At 44.1% G+C, this 22,745-nt stretch overlaps 1 protein-coding gene across 1 annotated transcript in view; it reads left to right on the top strand.

Moving 5' to 3' along the window:
- sys1 (SYS1 golgi trafficking protein) overlaps positions 1–13,094 on the top strand; it is a 35,583-nt gene extending 22,489 nt beyond the window's left edge. Inside the window, exons 3-4 of the mRNA XM_086005193.1 lie at positions 707–774; positions 8,693–13,094. Coding sequence (XP_085861319.1) covers positions 707–774; positions 8,693–8,933 — 309 coding nt within the window. The 3' untranslated portion in view covers positions 8,934–13,094. The remainder of the gene's footprint in view (positions 1–706; positions 775–8,692) is intronic.
- The last annotated feature ends 9,651 nt before the right edge of the window (positions 13,095–22,745 follow it).

Genomic DNA, 22,745 nt, shown 5'->3' on the forward strand with positions numbered 1-22,745 from the left:
ATGACAAGATCATTTTTTTTTAAAGTGATGTTGATTGAGAACAAAGTCACTGAAGGATTCAAAGTGAATTATCTTTGACTTGCCATTTACACCTACATTTAAGTGGGGTATCTGTAGACTTGGCTATCTCTCGGTCTTCCCTTATTCCTGCATTTTCTTATTCAAAACTGCTGCTCAGGAACACAACTTCCCCTGCACTAGAAGAGCTACTTACCAGATTTTATTTCTTCTCACCATTTTATCATTCAGCCTTTTCCTTGTAAATTTTTCCCAGCCTGGATTAGTCTGCACCATTGCATTCAGTGTTGATGCACTCCTGTATGCACTGCATCATGTCATGGAAACTAGAGCCAGGGAAGGAGTAGAATGTGTGTCAGTGCCACACTTGTCTGGGAGAAGCACAGTACGTATTCACGTTTCACATTGCAGTGTAAGTTAATTACTTGCCTGTCCGGGTGTATTAATGTTCCTTTTCAGACAAATCATTGCCCCCATTCTTTAACATTCAAATGATCTTTTGCAACACTGCTGATGTGTTCTGTGGTAAACCTTTGTAACCAGCTTCAAACTGAGTGTGGAAATGAATTGAAATATGCTGCCTGCTTGTGTTGTATTGGGAAGTGCCTGGATAGAGGCTTGGTTCTTGGATGTGATGTCTTTGTTTTAATTCTCTGTTTATACTAGCACTGATTTGTTTGTGATTTAGGTGCTGGGATTTTCCACAGCTCAGGGGAGGCTCTCGATGATGGCATTTGTCCTCAATTCACTCACATGGTAAGTCCATACACAGATTAGAAATGTGGAGAGAGAGAATAAGAGACCACATAACAATGTATATGGGATGTTACAGTTAAAGCCTTGGTAGTGATTTGTTAAAGTAATCTAGAAGATATTGATAGAGGGCATTATTTTAAAAAGTAAAAAATGTATCTGCCTCCCCCTTCCCTCCCCACCCCCATTTATAAATGATTCCGTGACTATGCTTTACTGAAATCCTGGTGATGACATTGTGACATATGAAGTCACTGAAGGATTCAAAGTGAACTGTTCACTTGAAATGCCATTTAAACCCACATTTCATATGGGATATCTGTAGACTTGGCGATAGCTCTCAGTCGTCACTTAACTTTTTTGATGTGTTCATCACACTTCAGCTGTTGTGTGTATTAAAGAAAGAAAGACTTGTGTTTACCTAGCACCTTGCACGACCTCGGGATGTCCCAAAGTGCTTCACAGCCAATGAAGTACTTTTTGAAGTGTAGTCACTGTTGTAATGTGGGAAACGCGGCAGCCAGTTTGCACACAGCAAGATCCCACAAACAGCAATGTTGTGATGACCAGATAATCTGTAGGCTTTTTTTTTTAGTGATGTTGATTGAGGGATAAATATTGCCCAGAACACCAGGAATAACTCCCCTGCTCTTCGAAATAGGGCTGTGGGATCTTTTATGTCCACCCGAGAGAGCAGACGGGGCCTCAGTTTAACGTCTCATCCGAAAGATGGCACATCCAACAGTGCAGCACTCCCTCTGTACTGCTCCAGAGTGTCAGCATAGATTTTTGTGCTCGAGCCTCTGCTGTGGGACTTAACCCCACAACCTTCTGACTCTGAGGCCAGAGTGATACCAGCTGAGCTGCAGCTGACACTACAAGACAGCCAATCACTTCCAATGTATAGAAACTTTCCCACCAGTGGCAAATGTAATATAATTTAAAGTATGAAAATAAAAGAAAGCAGGTCAGGTCTCTAACTGCCCTGCTGATCTGTCTAAGAGCAATTAGCCTCTAACTGACCCAGGAAGGTACCCCAATGACATCCAGTGGATTTCAGGTGACACGTGAGCAGTAGACTAATACATTGTTTAATAATACATTACCCTCCATAAACTTAAGCTCATCCAAAACTCAGCTGTTCGTATCATAACTCGCACCAAATCCCGTTCACCCATCACCCCTATGCTCGCTAGTCCACTCCTCTATCACCCCAAACAGCCCTTCCTCTTCGCCTGGCAAGCGGAGGAGATGTAACACCTGCCCCTATACCTTCCCACTGTCCAGGGCCCCAAACACCCCTTCCAGGTGAAACAGCGATTTACTTGTACTTCTTGCAATCTAGTATACTGTATTCGCTGCTCACGATGCGGTCTCCTCTACATTGGGGAGACCAAACGCAGATTGGGTGACCGCTTTGCGGAACACTTCCGTAAGGGTGACCCCGAGCTTCCGGTCGCCTGTCCTTTTAATTCACTGCTCCATTCCCACTCGGACCTCACCATCCTTGGCCTCTTGTTTGTTCCACGGAAGCTCAATGTAAACTCGAGGAACAGCACCTCCTCTTCCGATTAGGCACTCTGCAGCCTTCCGGACTCAATATCGAGTTCAACAATTTCAGATCATAACCTCGGCCCCTATTTCATTTTTTCTTGTAATTTTTCCACTCCTTTCCCCCCCCCCCCCCCCTTTCCTTTTGTTTCTCTCTCACACCTGGCAGCTATCTCTTGCCCTGCCAGTACACTTTACACCTAATCTCAGCCTATTACCATCTCGTCTAGCTTCTAATACCTTTTTATTGTCTCTTTTTTACTTCTGTTGTTTCTTTTATTCTTTTGTCCGATCGCAGCCCTGCCTCCGATCTATCTTCATTTCTTTCCAGTTTTGAAGAAGGGTTCGACCTGAAACGTCAACTCAAATTTCTCTCCACGGATGTTGCCTGACCTGAGTTTTTCCAGCATTTTCTGTTGTTATTTCGGATTTCCAACATCCGCAGTATTTTGCTATCGTACATTACACCTCGGTCTGGCAATGCTTCAATTTTAAAATTCTCATCCTTGTTTTCAAATCCCTCCATGGCCTCGCCCCACTTTATCTTTAACCGCCTCCATCCCCACACCCCTCTGCGATCCTCCAATTCTGGCAACTTGCGCATCCCCGATTTTCATCACTCCACCATTGGCGGCCATGCCTTCTGCTGCCGAGACCCGAAGCTACCTCTTTGCCCAAGCTTTTGGTCACCTGTCCTAATGGCCCAGCAATTCGGGTCGGAGGCTTCCCGCGGGTGCAAGCCTCCTACCTGCACTTACCTAGCGTGCCAGCCGTTGTGCTGTGGGCCCACGTGGGATTCCGATCCTGGGCCTCCTCCAACTGCCGGCGCGCAGTGCTTGCGTATCCCAGGGGCGCAGTTAGTTCGAAGTGTCCCCTAGGATCACGTGGGCCATGGAGCGCCAATGGTAGCAGGGAATCTGTATTCATAGATTTGACAGAGAGAGCTGTCAAATCTATGAATACAATTCAGCCCCAAAACATCACTAAAACTTCAAAAAAAAATTTAAATCACATTTTTAAAATAACTATAAATTACATAAAATAACTTTTAAACAATTTAAATTTTTGAAAAAATTAATTAGTTTCTAACGGGGCTAAAAATAAACTTACCTTTAAAGTATTTAAAAATAATAAACCTGTGGAAAAAATGTTTTAATTTAACTTAATTCCCCACTTACCTTGTTAAAAGCAGGCCTTGCGACTGCTTTTTACAAGCGTAGCTCCTGGAGACTTACCCTCCCGGAGAAACCTGTATTTAAAAAAAAAAAAAAAAAGGAATTCCAGGTGTGCACGCAGCCTCTCCGGCGCACGCGTTCAACCTGTGAACCCCTTCATTTAAGGGAATGGAAGTTCCGGTTTCCCACGCATGCGCAGTGCATGCACAAAACCGGCACTTTCATTGGGTCTAAGCGTGAGTACCCAGCGCGTACTCGCCCGTGGGGACCCGAAGTTCTGGCCCAATATCTCCTTATGTGACTTGGTGTCAAATTTTGTTTGATAACGCTCCTGTGAAGCGCCTTACTACATTAAGGGCGCGATATAAATACAACCTGTTGTTCTTAACGCTCTTGTCCTTTCAAAACAACATATCTGCGCTACCATCAGCAGCACCAGGTCAAATCTACTATCCTCGCCAAAACTGCTCCTATCTGTACAGCAGAGGACTACTTAACTCTGACCTGATGTGCCAATCCTAACTGAAGTTGAAAACTTAGAAGGCTATTGGGTTTGAATTCTATGTGACATGAGGCTCAGATTTTAAAGTTCCTGTTTTACTTTTAGGTTATAGACGATGATTGATTTTAAAAGTAGCCAGCACAAATTCCCCTAAATTTTGTAACATGCAGTCCAGATGATCCCCAGTGCGTGTTTGCAATCTATCCCTTCATTTAGTCAGCTTTGACAATACACCACTGACTCCGACTTGCAGTAACCTGAGATGCTGAGTTATCTGGCTTGGCTCCTAACATTTTAATTGTTTTTGCAATTCAGATGCTTGGACAAAAGGTTGCAGCTTTGCAGGAAAGGCCTTACTTTCTTTAAAATGTAATTTGAAAGCAAGAGTGCTTTCAGTGAGGGGTAAGGAGTCGCTGAGGGACCGCAGCTGTGTTTTTTGCCAGCTTACATTCTGCTGATGTTTCCCAGGCAACATGTTGTAGAAGGACAGGTGTGATTAGGTTCACTATCCTCTGTCACTGCACCTGCTCTGTAGATAGCATGGAAGGCAGAAGTGGACAGGCTTGGGGTATGCAACCCGAACCAAATATTCTTGCCCATTGTTCTGTGATTTAGTGTCAAACATTTGAACACAGCAGTAACCTTTACATCAGCCATTCTGGTGTAACAGGCTGCTTTGGGTTTGTTGACCAGATTAAATCCCGTACACTTAATCCACCCACTTCCCTTATTTCTAACAGATTAACTAGTCAGTCTCATATTTCTGTTTGTGGGACTTTGCTGCCACTTTTCCCACATTACAACAGTGGCTGTGCTTCAATGGCTGTATAGCTATATAAATGCAAGTCCTTTCCTTTCCTGCATAGTATACACTAGCTGTACATTGTAAGGGGTCGTTTTAACGAGCTTATGGTGTGCTAAATCGGTTTTGATTTTCGCACTACTCGTGAGCGGTTTCGAAGCGCTCCCCCCTCACGGTTCTAGACACTGGGCTTATTGCCAGACAACCTTTGTGTGTTGGTCCAACTCGTGACTCGGAAGACAAATGGTCAGATGAGACAGATTGAGTTTTAAATCAAAACGATCTTTATTTTTGAAAGAGAATGTACACCGAGAAAAATGGCAAGAATAAATGCAGACGAAAAATAACGTTTCTCAGAGGACTAAATTACACACTGAGAAAAATAACTTTAAAGCATATAAACAGTTCTAAAATAGCGTTAAGCTAAAAGCGGGGGTGAGGGAAGCGCACGGACACATCGAGGGATAAATCACACTCCTGACTTACAAATACCCTTAACGTTACAAACCCTCCCGTTACTGAATATACCTCAATTATGTCAGTTAGGTAGAGTTGGGCCTTTATGCTCACCAGAATTTCAAAACCCTTCTGGACCTTGGTACTTCTTGTTACGTCTGGAATTTCCGATCTTATGGGACTGGCTCCTGGACCCTGTTACTTGGTGTCGTCCGGGACCTCCGACCTTCCTTATGGGACCGGCTCCTGGACTCGCTCTCCTGTACAAACTTTGGAAGTCCTCCGAAATCCTCGAGCCGTTTTCTGTTCCGCACGGTCCTCGAACTCCTGATGGTAACTGGACTTGGACTTCACGGTGTGAACCATCTCCGGAGGAGTCTTCCTTACTCTGGTCGAATCTTAGACTGACTTGCTGACGATTTACCTGAACGGTTATACTCTTTTCTGGCCCTAATCTTGGCGCCAAATCAACCGTTTTCCTTTGTTAAGGTTGCTTTAACAAAAGCAAGCACATTAATTTTAACTGCTCGCAAATCGAACTAATGGGAATCCGATTAGTGTCCCTTCGTTTGTGTGTGCTCAGCAGTTTCTGAGATCGGTTACCGCTTTGCCATAATGGGAATCCGATTAGTGTCCCTTCGTTTGTGTGTGCTCAGCGGTTTCTGAGATCGGTTACCGCTCTGCCAGCGATTAGCGCAACTCCAGGTGCTAATAGTTTTGTTTACTGCTGTAACCACATTACAATATCAAAAACAGTAAGGTTCTGGATTCTTCTAATCGATGATGACTCAGACTGCTGTTAGGTACTGTGTGTGTGTCCTTTTGAACTGGGCCATGAGAATTGCCAACTCTATTCTGTGTTCTCACAATGTGGCCACTTCAGGGGCCCTACCCGTATACTGTATTTCATGGATTTTTGCAAATCCTACAACATGTTGAATACAGGGCACAGGTTTGTCTGTGCTTTTAACAATAAGACATTTCTCATATTACTGGCTCCTCTGGTGGATGGCGACAGTCATTGACACGCAACTCTCCTTCCCTTCCGGTTTCTCTCATCCTCTTCCAAGTGCTGAATCATGCTATGGTACAGTTTCACAGACACTGGTAGCCCTCCAACACTTTGGCCAAGTGGCAATTCTTCACGTGTGAGCCCAGTTGGTGAATGGCAGCAGATTATAGATAGCTAGCTGGTTTCAAGAATTAAAGAGGAGAGATGGGGTAAAAGGTAGCTATTCACAATGGCAGAAGGTGGGTAGTGGTGTTCCACAAGGATCAGTGCTGGCACCACTGTTGTTCACAATTTATATTAACAATTTAGACTTTGGAATCGAAAACCATTTCTAAATTTGCGGATGACACCAAATTGGGGAGGGATAGTCAATACTGAGGAGGACTGCAACAAATTACAAGAGGACATTAATAAACTTGCAGAATAGGCAAATGAAGTTCAACACAAATAAATGTGAGGTATTAAATTTTGGTAGGAAGAATAGGGAGGTCACATCACTTGAAGGGTGCGAGTCTAGGTGGGGTAGAGGAACAAAGGGATCTCTGAGTGCAAATACACAAATCACTAAAAGTAGCGACACAGGTTAGCAATGCCATAAAAAAGCAAACCAGGCACTAGGGTTTATTTCCAGAGGGATAGAATTGAAAAGTAGAGAAGTTATGCTAAACCTGTATTGAACCTTGGTTAGACCACACTTGGAGTACTGCGTACAGTTCTGGTTGCCATATTATAAAAAGGATATAGAGGCATTGGAAAGGGTGCAGAGAAGATTTATAAGGATGTTACCAGAAATGCGAGGGTATACATATCAGGAAAGGATGAACAGGGTGGATCTCTTTTCTCTTTGGAAAAAAGAAGGCTGAGGGGTGACCTAATTGAGGTCTTTAAAATTATGAAAATTTTTGATAGAGTGGATACAGAGAATATTTCCACTTGTGGGGACGAGCATAACTAGAGGACATCAATATAAGATAGTCACCAAGAAATCCAATGGGGAATTCAGAAGAAACTTTTTTACCCAAAGAGTGGAACTCGCTACCACAGGGAGTGGTTGAAGTGAATAGTATAGATGCATTTAAGGGGAGGCTGGACAAGCACCTGAGGGAGAAGGGAATAGAGGGTTGTGCTGATAGATTTAGATGAGGAAAGATGGGAGGAGGCTCGAGTGGAGCATAAACGCCGGCATGGACTGGTTGGGCCGAATGGCCTGTTTCTGTGCCGTATTCCTATGTAATTATTCAACAATGAAGGGCAATGCAGCCAAGCCTGAACTGGTCCTCGCCCAACATTTGCACACCTGCAGTTGCATACTTTAACAGGCATGTGCACCCAGTGAAACTAACCCAATGATTGCCTGTTGACAGACACATGTGGAATGCTGGTAAATTGAATTTGAGCACGATATTTTTGTACCTGCGGAAACACTGATACTCACAGATGCTATGCTGTGCCTCGGCATGTTCTCCTCTTAGCATACATGCTGAGCAGCAGAAAAATTCAAATTAGCGCTTTTGATTGTTTGCCCAAAATATTGAGTGCAGTGCAGGTGTCCACATTACTGCAGCGTTTGCATGATAGTCCCACTCCAGAGACTTGAGCATATAAGGTGCAGTGTGAGGGAGTGCTGCACTGAGGTGCCGTCTTTCAGCTGAGACGTTAAACCGAGGTCCCGTCTGCTGTCTCAAGTGGACATAAAAGATCCTACAACATTATTTGAAGAAGAGCAGGGGAGTTCTCCCCGGTGTCCAAGCCAATATTTATCCCTCAACAAACATCACTAAAACAGATTATCTGGTCATTTATTTCATTGCTGTTTATGGGACCTTGCTATGCTCAAATTGGCTGCCGCGTTTGCTACACAGTAACCGTGACTACACATCAAAATTACTTCATTGGCTGTAAAGCACTTTGGGAGGTCCTGATGTCGTGAAAGGCGCTATATAAATGCAAATTCTTTTTAGTTTCTTTTCTAATTTCATTTGTATATGTGCCTTCTAGTGTCAAAATGACAGTGCAGGTGTCAATGTGCTTCAGTGTTTGCATGATATTTACAGACTGTACATGTGCCTTCAAGTGAGAATGCAAACCACATCTGGCTGGCTAAATGCCAGCAAATGCAACCAAAAATAGAACAAGTATTTTTGCCGAACGAGCTCATTTCTGCTGCTTTGCTCCTGTGCTCATATCTTTTACTGTTCACTTTGTAAAATACCAAAATGGGTGCAGCTAAAAGCTCAAAGGTCCCATGATCTGAAAGGAATGCCACTATCTGGAGTGGCTTACTGAATTCTATGTTGTAACACCTTGAAACTCTTAAGAGCTAAGGAAAAGGGTGTTTGGGTTGGTGAAAAGCTGTCTTTTCACCTCTGACTCCTGGGTGCAAATGGAAGGTCTAACGAGCTTTTTCCCATTTCCTTCACCAGTGCGCTTGGATTGTGGTATTTTATCCGAAGAGGGAAGCAGTGTTTGGATTTTACTGTGACCGTCCATATCTTCCACTTCATGGGCTGCTGGATCTACAACTTGCACTTTCCCACAGCGTTGAGCTGGTGGCTGGTGAACATTGTGTGCATTGCACTGATGGCCGTGATAGGGGAGTACCTGTGCATGCGGACAGAGCTGAGGGCCATCCCTGTGAACACTGGGCCCAAATCCAACCTGTGAACCATTGTGCGGACTCAAATGTCACTTGAGCGCTCAGCATCTCGGATTTGTCCGATTGCGAATGAAACTGCCCCGACGACCAGTGTTAAAGCAGATTGTAACGTTAAATCTTTTATTTCAATGTTAGCAAGACTTTTGTGTACAGGTTACAAAGACGTTTCATTTTTATTTTGGTCATTACATATAACCTGTTGCGTAAAGTGAAAATGGTTTGTGTACTACATACTTTTTTAAATAAGCCTTTCTAAGCATGTTTCTGTGCTCAATCTGGAAGTAGCTGTGGTTTGCAGAGAGTCGGGGGGTTGGTGACCGAGTTCTCTCTCCCTGGGGATATTTGCGGCTGTTGATTCAATGAGATTTCCACCTCCGGTTGGACTGGCTGAGAGTGCAGTGTGTTGGGAATATTGCAGAAATCTGCTTTTACATCTCATAAGAGACCGGTTGTGAGACAACCCATCGCTCCTTGTAAACATGCTGGAACTTTCCCAAATTCTCCACTGATTTGTTTTTTTTTTCCCCCTAATCTAAATGCCCTTTAAATTTGGACGTAGAACCTGTATACACACTGTGCATCTGTAAACTTGAAACCTGTGTCTCAAACAATCCACTGGACGCTTGGAAAGGTATAGAATGTTGGGTCAGTCATCAAATGAGAGACCTGGAACCAATTGTAGCCCTGGGTGTATCTGGCATTGCACAGTTAAGCAAAAATGAAATGCTCTTGTTTTGATATTGAGAGATATCTCCTAATTGGTGTTAAATAGTTTAGTAATGAAATGGTAAAAGCACTTTGAAACTAAAGGCTGGTCCTGGACTTGAGGACTGACTAGTGGGCACAGTCCATGACCCTAGTGCCATGTTTTATTGGCATGGTACACAGCTTAATCTCTATTTTGTTTAAAAGTCACTGAGGAATAAATCTATTGCGGTGCTTAAATTTAAATGTTTTACTTCTTGATTCAAATCGTTTCCATTGCAAAATCCTAAGCCGGGGCCCTCCCCTCCCCTCCTCTCCTCTCCTCCCCCCAAGTTTTCACCTCCCCTCAAGGTGCTGATTCTTGCTTGGGTTCAGTTTGATGGATGTCTACCCCCCTCCTCCAGTATCTGAACCACAGTCATGATGTGAGCCTAGACAGTGAGCGTTGAAGGGCTGTTCCAGGGATCTCCCGCCTGTTCGCTGATGCAATTAGTGAATAAGTCCCATATGATTAAACTGCTGACGTGACAGATAGAATCATGGTTCCTTAAATTGAGGAATTACTCACATTTTAAAACCCTTCTTGTTTGTTGCTGGACCTAGTTTTCATTATTACACATTCGCCTCTATCCGTGAAGGTCAGCATCCAACAGAGTGTAGTGATTTTTTTGAAAAAACACTGATTACTTTTCCAATTTAGAGTATTATCTTTTGGCTATAGCCTGCTAAATAAGCTGTTAAATTTACTGCTTGAAACCAGGAAGAGCTCAGTTATGTCGCGCCTTATTGCGTCTTTCGGGACTTTGGAGGGTAATCATTTAATATGGATAAAATTAACATTCATGGAAATATTTAGGACTTTTTGAAACTATATGTGGAGGGAATAGGATTATGGAGCAGCAACACTTGCATATGGTCATGGTGAGGAGTGAATAAGGTAAACTAGAAAATAAATGTGGACATAATAAATAAGCTTGGAGATAATAAGCTGAGACAAAAGTAAGGAACACAATCGGGTGCCTTTACCTGACTGCTGGAAGCATTGGGAATAAAATACTGAATTGGAAACATGGGACCAGGAGGAGGCCATTCAGCCCCTCAAGCCTGTCCCGCCATTCAATTAGATCATGGCTGATCTGCACCTCGACTCCATTTACCCGCCTTTGCTCCATATCCCTTGATACCCTAACCCAACAAAAATCTAGCTCTCTCTCGGTCTTAAGTTTCAATTAACCCAGCATCCTCAGCCTTTTGAGGGAGAGTGTTCCAGATTTCCACTACCCTTTGTATGACAAAGTGCTTCCTGATTTCACTCCCAACTGGCCTGGCTCTAATTTTAAGATTGTGCCCCCTTGTTCTGAATTTCCCCCACCAGAGAAAATAATTTTTCTATATCTACCTTAGTAAATTCCTTTATCATTTAAAATAATTAGATCACCCCTCAACCGTCTGGACTCTAGGGAATACAAGCTAAGTTTATGCAATCTGTCCTCATTATTTACCTTTAAGCCCTGGTATCATTCTGGTGAATCTGCTGTACCCCTTCCAAGGCCAGTATATCTTTCCTGAGGTTTGATTTAATAAACTGAATGCAGTGCTCCAGATGGGGTCTTACCAAGACTCCACACTTGAAGCCTCACTTTTGAATTCCACCCCCATTAAGATAAAGGCCAACATTCCATTTGCCTTTTTGATTACTTTTTGTACCTGTGCACTAGCTTTTAGTGTACTTGGACACACAAATCCCTTTACTCCTCCACAATCTCTCATTATTAATAAAATATTCCCATTGATCTTTCACAGATCCCAAGTGGATGGCCTCGCACTTCCCTACATTGAACTCCATCTGCCATCGTGTTGCCCACTCACTTAGTCTGTCTAGGTCCCTTTGTAACTTCCTGCTCCCATCCAAACTACTTACTGTTATCCTGACTTGGTGTCATCTGCAAACTTGGATATACAGCTCTCTGTTCCTTCATCCTTGATATATAGTGAAAAGCTGAGGCCCCTGTACAGATCCCTGGAGGACACCACATTGCATCCCACCAATCAGAGAACATCCCTTTATCCCCACGCTATCTCCTAACTCTCAATCAGTTACCGACTCCTCATAAGGTTACCTCCAATTCCATGCCCTCTTATATTAATCTCTTGTGTGGAACCTCATCAGATGTCTTCTGGAAGTCCATGTGACATCCATAGAGACATTCCCTGATCCATTATGCTCGTGGCCTTCTCAAAAAATCAATTTGATTAGTTAGACATGATTTACCCTTCACAAATCCATGCTACCTCTATTTGATCAGCTCATACATGTCCAACTGATCAGTCACTGTCTCCTCTGAGATTCCAGTAACTTCCCCAACAATTGATGTTAAGCTGACAGGTCTTTACTGGTTTCTCTCTTCCCTCCCTTCTTAAATAATGGAATGACATTTGCAATTTTCCAATCCAACAGCACAGTTCTGAATCTAGAGAGCTTTGGAAAATTATGATGAATGCATCTGTAACTTCCTCACCTATTTCTTTTAATACTTTGTCAAAGTTCCATTATTTTCTCAATTACCTGATCTGATCTTGGCCTCAACGCCACTTCCCTGCCCGTTCCCCATAACCCTTGACTCCCTTATCGTTCAAAAATCTGTATCTCCACCTTAAATATATTCAATTGAGCTGTTCTGCTTCTCCCAGTCTGAAAATTAAAATCTCCCACATAGGTAGCAGATAGAACCACAAAGAATTCAGTATGCAGAGAAAAGCTGTAGGAGAGAGAGCAGTGTATGAACAGGGTAATCTAGAAGTCAAAATTATATCTCGCTAGGGGGTGAAACAATTAAACCTAGCTTTTATATTTATAAAAAAAAAAAAAAAAAAAATTGGGATCTGCCAGGTGATGGAATCGTTGAAACTCCCAGCACGGGAGGCCATTTGACCTGTGCCAGCTCATTAAAAGAGCTATCCAATTAGTCCCTGCTCTTTCCCCATAGTCCTGCAAATATTTCCTTTTCAATATACAATTCTCTTTTGAAAGTCACTACTGGAGCTGGCTTCACCGCCCTTTCAGGCAGTGCATTCCAGATCATAACTTTCTGCCAAAAAAAACCCTCCTCTTCCCTCTGATTCTATCATGCAGCATTTTATGACATTAGAAGGGTTTGTACAATTAATGCCATTCAACAAGCCCAATATAACCCAAGTCTGTCCTAATGGAAGTGTGGTAACTGAATTAGATGTGGTAAATGTAAATTGTTGGTACAAGACTGCTACTGTGTCATGAACTCCCATCTAGACTTGGTTCGTATAACCATGGTATTTTCAATTTGGAAGTAAAGGAACTTCTTTAAACAAGTGATATAATGTGGTCACCTTTGAGATCTGAGCCAGCAAGAAGCAGAGCGGAAATATGTGACTTCAAAAAACAAAAACTATACTGGAATGAGAATAAACTGAAGAAATTAAGTGTTGTTGAGAACTTGATGTGGAAATTTTTTTTTAATAAGTATATTAAATATGCAAGTTAAGTAATGGCCAACGACAAATAATCTAAACCAGCCGTGCCCAGGTGGATAAGCACAGAAATTCAAATGGAGATCTGGAAGCAAAATCTTTACAAAGCTAACAGGGGGAAAGGGAGGGGCATAGGAAAATGCTAACACAGGCTTTAAAAATAGAGTGCAGAAAGGACAGTGGAGAGGAACGGAGCAAACAAGGTTAAGTACAGTAACTTTTTTTTTTAAGTGCTTAATACTACCAAAAACAAAGTCTAGTTAAAAGTACTGGAGGAACTGAAGACAAAGGGAAAGTAGAAATATTTAATATTTTATAGATGTTCACTAGAAAGAAAAATGCAGTTTCAGATCCAGATATTGTGGTACAAGGGATTGTAAGAATACTGGGATTGTAAGAACACTGGGATCGATACCCTGACAAGAATAATCAAGGGCGCCAAACGAATCCTTTTAAAGGCTATATGGTTGTAGCTAAGAATGTTTCCAGAACTTGTACAACCTCGTCCTTATGCCTAGGTGTGATGACCTGGTTGCCTTGCCTTTTTTCCAGATTGATAGTGTTAGCCTGCTGAGACATCATGTTGAATGTCTGTAGAGGTGCTAAGCATTCCTCCTGGATCCTCTGCTCCTGGTTAAATTCACACTTCCACATTGGTACCTGTATCTGGATTAGCTAGCTTAAATCTCACCTCGTTTGATCATAAGGAAACATGGTATCTTATCCTATCTGGCTGGTATAGCTGTTCAATCGTAATGTCTAATTTTTCTGTTGGCAATGCACTTTCCGATTTTGCAGAGTTGCTCTTCTACATATACTAGACAAAGAACTCCTACATTTTCTTCTGCAAAAAACACTAAAAGAACTAGAACTAAACAAAGCACTGATGACGACTTTAGTGTCAAAAAAACAGCATAGCTATATAAGACTTCCAAAGAAAACTCCTCCGATCCAATGATGAATCTGAGGGACGCGTGTTAGATGACTTTAGGCCTTCTAGTGTCTGTCACCTCACAGTTCTATTGGTGCCCCTGACGACCTCCACATGTAAAGCTGCAGCGTCTAGACATGCCAGGTCACTCGTTTACTCCAGATTCTCAAGTCTTTGTTAGCGACAGGCTTCACACCGGTTCAGATAAAGTCGGACATATTTCTATCCCCCTTAAACTATCTCCAGGCCTGTGATCTTGACGGCTTGTCTTCTATCCCTGGTAAGGAATGTTTTATTTATATACGATAGCAAAATACTGCAGATGCTGGCAATCCGAAATAACAGAAAACGCTGTAAAAACTCAGCAGGTCAGGCAGCATCCATGGAGAGAGAAACCGAGTTAACGTTTCAGGTCAATGACCCTTTGTCAGAATTGGAAAAAAGCAGGAAATGGAAAGCAAGTTTACGGGCTGGGAAAAGGAGGGGATGAAAGAACGAAAGGGAAGGTCAGTGATAGGATAGAAAGCAGGAGAGATTGAGACATTGAGAGATATTCAAGGCAAGAGGAGGTAATGGGACAGGTTAAGGAATAAAGGATGGCTCTAGATGAGGTGTGAATTGTGCTGGCAGAATGAAGGACCGCTTCCATGGGGGAGGGAAGCAAAAAAAAAGGGCCAAACAAAAAGTGTGGATAAAAAAAAAGGAAATATATATATGTGATGGGGGCCGAGGTTATGATCTGAAACTGTTGAACTCTATGATGAGGGCTGTAGAGTGCCTAATCAAAAGATGCGGTGCTGTTCCTCAAGCTTACACTGAGCTTCCGTGGAACATTGCAAGAGGCCGAGGACGGTGAGGTCTGAGTGGGAATGGAGCGGTGAATTAAAGTGACAGGCCACCGGGAGCTCGGGGTCCCCCTTATGGACTGAACGCAGGTGTAACGCAAAGTGGTCACCCAATCTGCGTTTGGTCTCCCCAATGTAGAGGAGACCACATCATGAGCAGTGAATACAGTATACTAAATTGCAAGAAGTACAAGTAAATCGCTGTTTTGCCTGGAAGGGGTGTTTGGGGCCCTGGACAGTGGGAAGGGGGGGAGGTATAAGGGCATGTGTTGCATCTCCTGCGCTTGCACGGGAAGGGGTGCTGGGGTGGTAGAGGGGTGGACTAGGGTGTTGCGGAGGGAGCGGTCCCTACGGAATGCTGAAAGGGAGGTGAGGGGAAGATTCGTTTGGTGGTTGGATCACGCTGTAGGTGGCGGAAATGGCGGAGGATGATCTGTTGAATGTGGAGGCTGGTGGGGTGAAAGGTGAGGACAAGGGGAATTCTATTGTGGTTCCGGGAGGGAGGGGCAGGGGTGAGGGCAGAAGTGCGGGAGATAGAACAGACACGGTCGAGGTCAAAGACTTATTTATATAAGTCTTCATGCTTTAATTAACATTAGCCCTTTCCTTAACTATCATCCAGTTTAACTTCTGAATCTATTTTGTGGACCCATGCAAGGCCATTCTTAGGACATTCCTCCTACAGAATGTCCTAGAGGATTTGGAGATTAGTGTAAATTGAAGTACTGGATAGGTAAAGTGAACTAAAGACTAACAAATCTCTTGGGCCAGATGCCATAAAATCTAGGGAGTAGAAGGAGCCAAGGTAGGACACTTGCTGACCACAGGCTACAGTAATGAGGGATTGATTGAAAACTGGGGAGATTCTGCAGCAAGCAAACCTAATGCCAAGGGGGCAAATTAGACCCAGGGGCATTAGCCTTGCATCAATCACAGGTAAAATACTAGAAACCAAATTAAGAATTTGGAGGTGTATCAATACAGTAATTGTTCAATAAGTAACTAGTCAGCATGAATTTAGAAGGGGACGTTTCTGCTTGTCAAATCTCCTCCAACTTTTGTGGATTTTACCAATAAAGTAGGTAGTGTAATTCCCTACAATATGGTTTTATTTGGATTTCTGGAAAACCTTTGATAGAGTCCTACAAGAAAGATTACTACTGAATTGCAAATCCATAGGAATCTAGGGTAGAACTTGGGAGTGGGTAGGAAATTGGATTAAAGTAGGAAACGGAATACCTGTGCGAGGCATAGTGTCAGACTGGGGGTGGGGAACTGATAGTGGAGTTCCTCAGGAAATAGTGTTTAATCCCTTGGTTCTTATGTACTTAAGTAGCCTCAGGGTTGCCAACTGAGTGGTTGGACGTATTCCTGCAGATTTCATCACATGACCGCCAACTGCCCTGCCCAGTTAAACAGCCTCCCCCACCAACCCCCCCCCCCAACCTCCCCCCATCTCTGATATATATCTATATAATATATAAATCGGTCGATCTGTCTGTCGTTCTGTCGGCTCGAAAGTTACAGGGCGTACCTACACGCGCGTTACCTCCAAAGAAAGCTTACGCTTCCGAGACGGTTTTAAGCGTATTTACGTTTCGGCCGGGCTAAAATCACGCCCGCGGTCTCCCAAAAACCTTCAACATTCCTCTCATTAGCATCTCATCCGCTCATTAGCGACAGAGTGACCTCGAGGTCGACCAATTGTACGGCGGCTTGCTGCCGCGTGCGGCCAGGCCAATCGGTGCGTGTGTGGGCGGGCCTTATCGTTCTGAACCGAGGTGAGTCGCCGCCATCTTGATTCCAAACTTTTCCTTTTTCCCGCTTTCTGCGTCTTTAAAAAAAACGTTGCTTTTAAAACACATTGTTTTTAAAAAAAATGATTTAGAAACGAATTAACTTATCTAATCTCATTAATTTTCCTACCTTTCCCCGTTTTTCCAGGTAGGCCTCGAAGCCTCGGCTTCTCCGCACCCACGCCCGAGCTAGGCACCTCCCGGCCCCACTCGAAGGCTGGAGGGGCGGGCCTCAACCCAGCACCGCTACCTTACTAAAGGGTGCGCGCGCAGCAGGAGCTGAGACGCGGCGTCTCTCTCTGGCTCGGCCGGGGGGCGGGGCTTGCTGAGCGCCAAGCGTTACCCTGGCAACCGGGCCCGCCGGCCGTCTCGCACAGCCGCAATCGGCGGTCTTCACCTCCGGGGGGGGGGGGCCCCCTCCCACCCCGCCCTCCCCTTCCCCCGCCCTCCCCTTCCCCCGCCCGCGCCCTCTCTCTCTTCCAACAACAACATGCCCTTGAAAAAGCCTAGGCACCGCCGGGCACTTCAGCTAGTATTTTATAAATGAAACTGTTCAACGTAACGGGGGAAAAAGTCTTTTTTTTAATGCCCCATGATTTTTCTCCCAGGGTTTGCTCGCAGCAGTGTCCAGGAGATTAATCTTTATTCCCTGGAGATTCCAGGATTATTGGCAACCCAACGCCAGGACAAAGCAGCCCGCTTGATTGGCACCACATCCACCACCTTAAACATTCACTCCCTCTACCACCGGCGCACCATGGCTGCACTGTGTACCATCTACAAGATGTACTGCAGCAACTCACCAAGGCTTCTTCGACAGCACCTCCCAAACCCATGACCTCTACCACCTAGAAGGGCAAGGGCAGCAAGCGCATGGGAACGCCACCACCTCCAAGTTCCCCTCCAAGTCACATACCATCCTGACTTGGAAATATATCGCTGTTCCTTCATAGTCGCTGGGTCAGAATCCTGGATCTCCCTAACAGCACTGTGGGAGTACCTTCACCACACGGACTGCAGCAGTTCAAGAAGGTGGCTCACCACCACCTTCTCAAGGGCAACTAGGGATGGGCAATAAATGCTGGCCTTGCCAGCGACACCCACATCCCAGGAACAAATAAATTGGTCGCCAGGGTGCAGCAAGCAATTGTAAGTTTAAATTTTTAGAGTCTAAAATAGGGAGTGCAGCAGGGATCAGATTTTGCAGAAGGATTGAGGTGAGTTATGCAATTGGTAGGCAAACAGCACCTGACGTGTAATACCACCAAATGTGAAGTATTGGGAGAAAGGATGATCAGGCATATGCAGAGTACAAACACCAGCATAGACCAGATGGCCTAATTCTGTGCTGTAGATTCTATGTATCACGGAGACTTCAAAAGGTCTCTGCAGATTCATCACTTTCAATGTCGAGAATGTGCAACAGCAATTTAAAAAAGCAATAGAATGCTGCGATTATGTAGAGTGAAGAGTATACATTCGCAGTGGGTATGCTGATGTTTTATTATTAACACTGGTGCGTAATTCTGGTTTCCACACATACACGCATTGAACGTGAACAAAGGGACTACAAGACTGAAGTGTAACGGGGATGAGCCGTGAGGAAAGGCTGGAGAAACTTGCACTGTCCCATCCAGAGAGAAGACAATTAAGAGAGACCTTAGTGAGGTAGGTAAGGCAATCCCAAATAGTTCAAGTTATTACTTGCTTTTTCAAATCCCTCCATGGCCTCGCCACTCCCTATCTCTAATCTCCTTCCGCCCCACAAGCCCCCTAAGATACCTGCACTCCTCTAATTCTGCCCTTTTGAGCATCCCTGATTATAACCGCTCAACCATTGGTGGCTGTGCCTCCTGTTGCCTAGGCCCTGAGCTCTGGAATTCCCTACCTGAACCTCTCCGCCGCTCTACCTCACTTTCCTCCTTTAAGACGCTCCTTAAAACCTACCTCTTTGACCAAGCTTTTGGTCCTTATGTGGCTCGGTGTCAAATTTTTTGCCTTATAATGCTCCTGTGCAGCACCTTCGGATGTTTTACTAAAAGAAAAAGAAAGACTTGCATTTATATAGCGCCTTTCACAACCACCAGACGTCTCAAAGCACTTTACAGCCAGTAAAGTATTTTTGAAGTGGAGTCACTGTTGTAATGTGGGAAACGCGGCAGCCAATTTGCGCACAGCAAGCTCCCACAAACAGCAATATGATAATGACCAGATAATTTGTTTTTGTTATGTTGGTTGAGGGATAAATATTAGCCAGGACACCGGGGAAAACTCCCCTGTATTTCTTCGAAATAGTGCCATGGGATCTTTTACATCCACCTGAGAAAGCAGACAAGGCCTCGGTTTAACGTCTCATCCGAAACACGGCACCTCCGACAGTGCAACACTCCCTCAGCACTGCACTGGAGTGTCAGCCTAGCTTTATGTGCTCAAGTCTCTGGAGTGGGACTACATTAAAGGCACTATATAAATACAAGTTGTTGTTTTTACTATTCCATAAGTTTCACATTCAAAATACACAGAATCTTACAGCACAGGAGGCCATTCGGCCCATCATGCCTGTGCTGGCTCTTTGAAAGAGCTCTCCAATTAGTCCCACTCCCCTGCTCTTTCCCTAGCTCTGCAATTTTTTTCTTTTTCAAGTATTTATCCAATTCCCTTTTGAAAGTTACTATTGAATCTGCTTCCACCGCCCTTTCAGGCAGTGTATTCCAGATCAATACAAAACGCTGTATAAAAAAATCTCTCCTCTTCTCCCCTCTGGTTCTTTTGCAAATTATCTTAAATCTGTGTCCTCTGGTTACCGATCCTCCTGCCGGGGATAACTTTCTCCTTAGAAAAGGCATTTAAGAGGAGACCTGCTAGAGGTGTTCAAATTGACAAAGGCTTTTGATAAAGTAAATTAGACAAACCTGTTTACACTGGTCAGTGAGTCAGTAACTGGAGAGCAAAGTTTAATCACAAAAAAAAGGGAGAGGTGAGGGGAATTTGTGTTTATTCCAGGGTTTGTTAGACATGAAATGCCCTGACCAAAAACAGTGGTGGAAGCAGAATCCATACAAGGAAAGTTGATAAATATTTGATAAAGAATAAATGGGGGGAAAGGGTAGGGGAGTGGAACTAAGTGTTTATCTCTTTTAGAGAGCCAGAACTGGTATGATGGGCTGAATGGCCTCCTCCTGTGCTGTACAATTCTAGAAAACAGACTTGCATGCTCTATAAATTGGTAATATAGTCCCCACCAGTTATACCATCCAAGCTTATCACTGACAGCCGTCTATATCGGGCAAATGGCGCCGACCATTTGCCATCACCATAGGTGTCAATAACAAATGCGCCAGTTATAAGCACGCTGACTATTTTGAGCAGTTGTGTTTGTACCCTGTATTTATCAATTTAAAAGGCTGTGCTGATTTTAGTCAAATTCGGGTCTTCAAACAGCTTTAATCAGCTGTTCGCACCTCGTTAACGTGCAGTTACCTTAGTGATGAGATTCCGGATGCAACTGCTAATAATTAGCAAAGGCAGTGAGATCTCCTGTTTTTTTTGTAAATATGCTGATTTACTTTCCTTTTTGGCTTTACACCAACCTGCCCGCTATATGCAATTGGGACTGTATTAAAGTAAACTTGTTATGAATGTGACTCTTTTAATTCTCTTTCTCTTCCCTACCTCCCATAAAAAAGATTCGGAACCATAGGGAATATTTTTCCTGTCCAGGGAAGATTGAAAAAGACTAATTTCAACACTCTGAAAAGACGGCCGTCTTGGATTTTTTTTCCTTGCCTCAAACCAAAAAAGCTCACTTCCTTTTCTTCCTGTGAAGAATGGTGCTAACCCTAGCAAAAAATGAAAATGTATCATTAGTTTCTAGTGACTGGCCAGAACAGCCTCATTTTCTAACTAGTTCCTCTTAGAGTTGCTGATTCTGCTTGGAGGCATTTCTAGATGTTTGATCATGTCACAATCTGACCACATGACGCCTGACCATGTGATGTCTGATTACACGACATCTGATCACGTGACATTTGTTCACATGGCTTCTCCAAATGTTACTGCATTTACCGTATAAAGTTTGGGTCCCCTGTAGTTGAGTTTTTTTGCTTGTGCGACAAGTTCCAGCAGGCGAAGAGGGAAAACCCGAGGGTGGGGAACAGGGGAAACCGAGGCACCCTCCCCCCGCACCAAATTCAGAGCCCCCCCTGCCAAATTTCAGAGCCCCCCTGAATGCTGAGAATCCCCGATTGATGAGACCCCCGCCCACCCCTCTGAATGCTGAAACCAGCGATTCCCGAGCCTTCCCGGCTCTCCAGCCTCCTCCACACGGTCATGGCTCTCTGTGGGTAACGTTACCAAGCCACAGGCTTCTCTAACAGCAGCTGCTGTGCACTGCAGCAAGAAATTTAAGTCGCTGAATCTCCCGGGCTGCTGGAGGCAGCGCTCGGCGGGAGGGAACCCCGATTCCGGGATGTTTGGGAATCCTAGTTCCTTTCTGTGCTCTCACTAATTCTTTACTCTGTGCTTGCCCTGCGGTTCTCACGAATCTCTGTGTGAGTGTGTGTGTGCCCGCCCCCTGCCAATACAGGTACAACTCCTGGACTCCCTCTGTCCCAAGTTAGAATCATAGAATGATACAGCACATTCGGCCTCATTATACCTGTCCCGGCTTTTTGGTAGAGCTGTTCAATTAATCCTACTCCCCTGCTCTTTCCCCATCGCCCTGTAATTTTTTGCCCTTCCAAGTATTTATTCAATTCTCTTTTGAAAGTTACTATTAAATCTGCTTCCACCACACTTTTAGGCAGTGCATTCCAGATCACAGCAACACACCATGTAAAAAAACATGTCGCCTCTGGTTCTTTTGTCAAACACCTTAAATCTGTGTCCTCTGGTTACCGACCCTTCTGCCACTGGAAACAGTTTCTTCCTATTTACTCTTACCAACTTCTGAAAGGGTTTGTGTCAGCTGCCCAAAGGAAAAGAGTGCTATTGTGGTGGAGCCACTAAAGGACTCAGACCGTTTGTATATAATTCCCTTTAACAACATGTTAGCTACAGCCTGAGTCTGTATCTTTATTTATACTGTTTACTTGTATAGAGCGTGATTACTTTAACAGCGCGGGTAAACGCGATGACGTCACGCCGTACATCACGTGATCCCCCACTGGTGGGAAGAACGTGATGACGTCATGACGTCAACCACGGGACCAGCCAGCAGTCCTCGTGGAGTCTCCGAACTGAATAGACCTACACTCGATGTTCTCCTGCAGTTACTTGTTTAAACCTGTTCGTTTCCATTAAACTTCGTTTTGTTTAAGCGCCTGAGTGGACCTCAGTCTTTGGATAGGAACTAGACATTCCTACACTATCTATCATTGCTAAAAGAAAAAGGTTTTATTAGTACAGAGCACCAGTAATAATGAGCTGACAAGTTAATAAATGCAGAATCCGGTGACTTTAGGTATTTCCCCCCCCCCCACCCCAGCCCCTCTATGAGGATGTGCAGACTCGTGACACTCCTTGAGTTTTTGGTTTGCTGACACAACAGCTCGGCTCAAATCCATTGTTCAAAGTCTGTTAACATCTCAAACAAGTAAGAACCCATGACCTTGGCACCCATTATTACACTGACTCTGAAATCAGTTTCTGAGATCACACTGGTGTTTCAGACCCAGAAATAACTTTAGTTTCAGTCTTTTATCTACTTCAAACACCTAGGCAGTTGTTGGCGGTTGCTCAGTGGGTAGCACTTTCACCTCTGAGAAAGCAGGTTGTGGGTTCAAGTCCCACTCCAGAGAATTGAGCACAAATTATAGGCTGACACCCCAGTGCAGTACTGCATTGTCGAGGTGCTGTCTTCCGGATGGGACTTTAAACTAAGGCCCTGTCTGACCTCTGGGGAGATGTAAATGGACACATGGTATCCTATCCAACATTTAACCCTCAAATCACCCCATTGTAGCATCCAGTTGTTTCTTAACTGATTCCAGAGTCTTTTCCTCCACTCTTCTGTCTGGGAGTCCATTCCAAGTGTTG

Source organism: Somniosus microcephalus, chromosome 13, assembly GCF_052327205.1.
Source record: "Somniosus microcephalus isolate GS21.2 chromosome 13, FLI_Smic_1.0, whole genome shotgun sequence".
NCBI classification, from domain to species: Eukaryota; Metazoa; Chordata; class Chondrichthyes; order Squaliformes; family Somniosidae; genus Somniosus; species Somniosus microcephalus.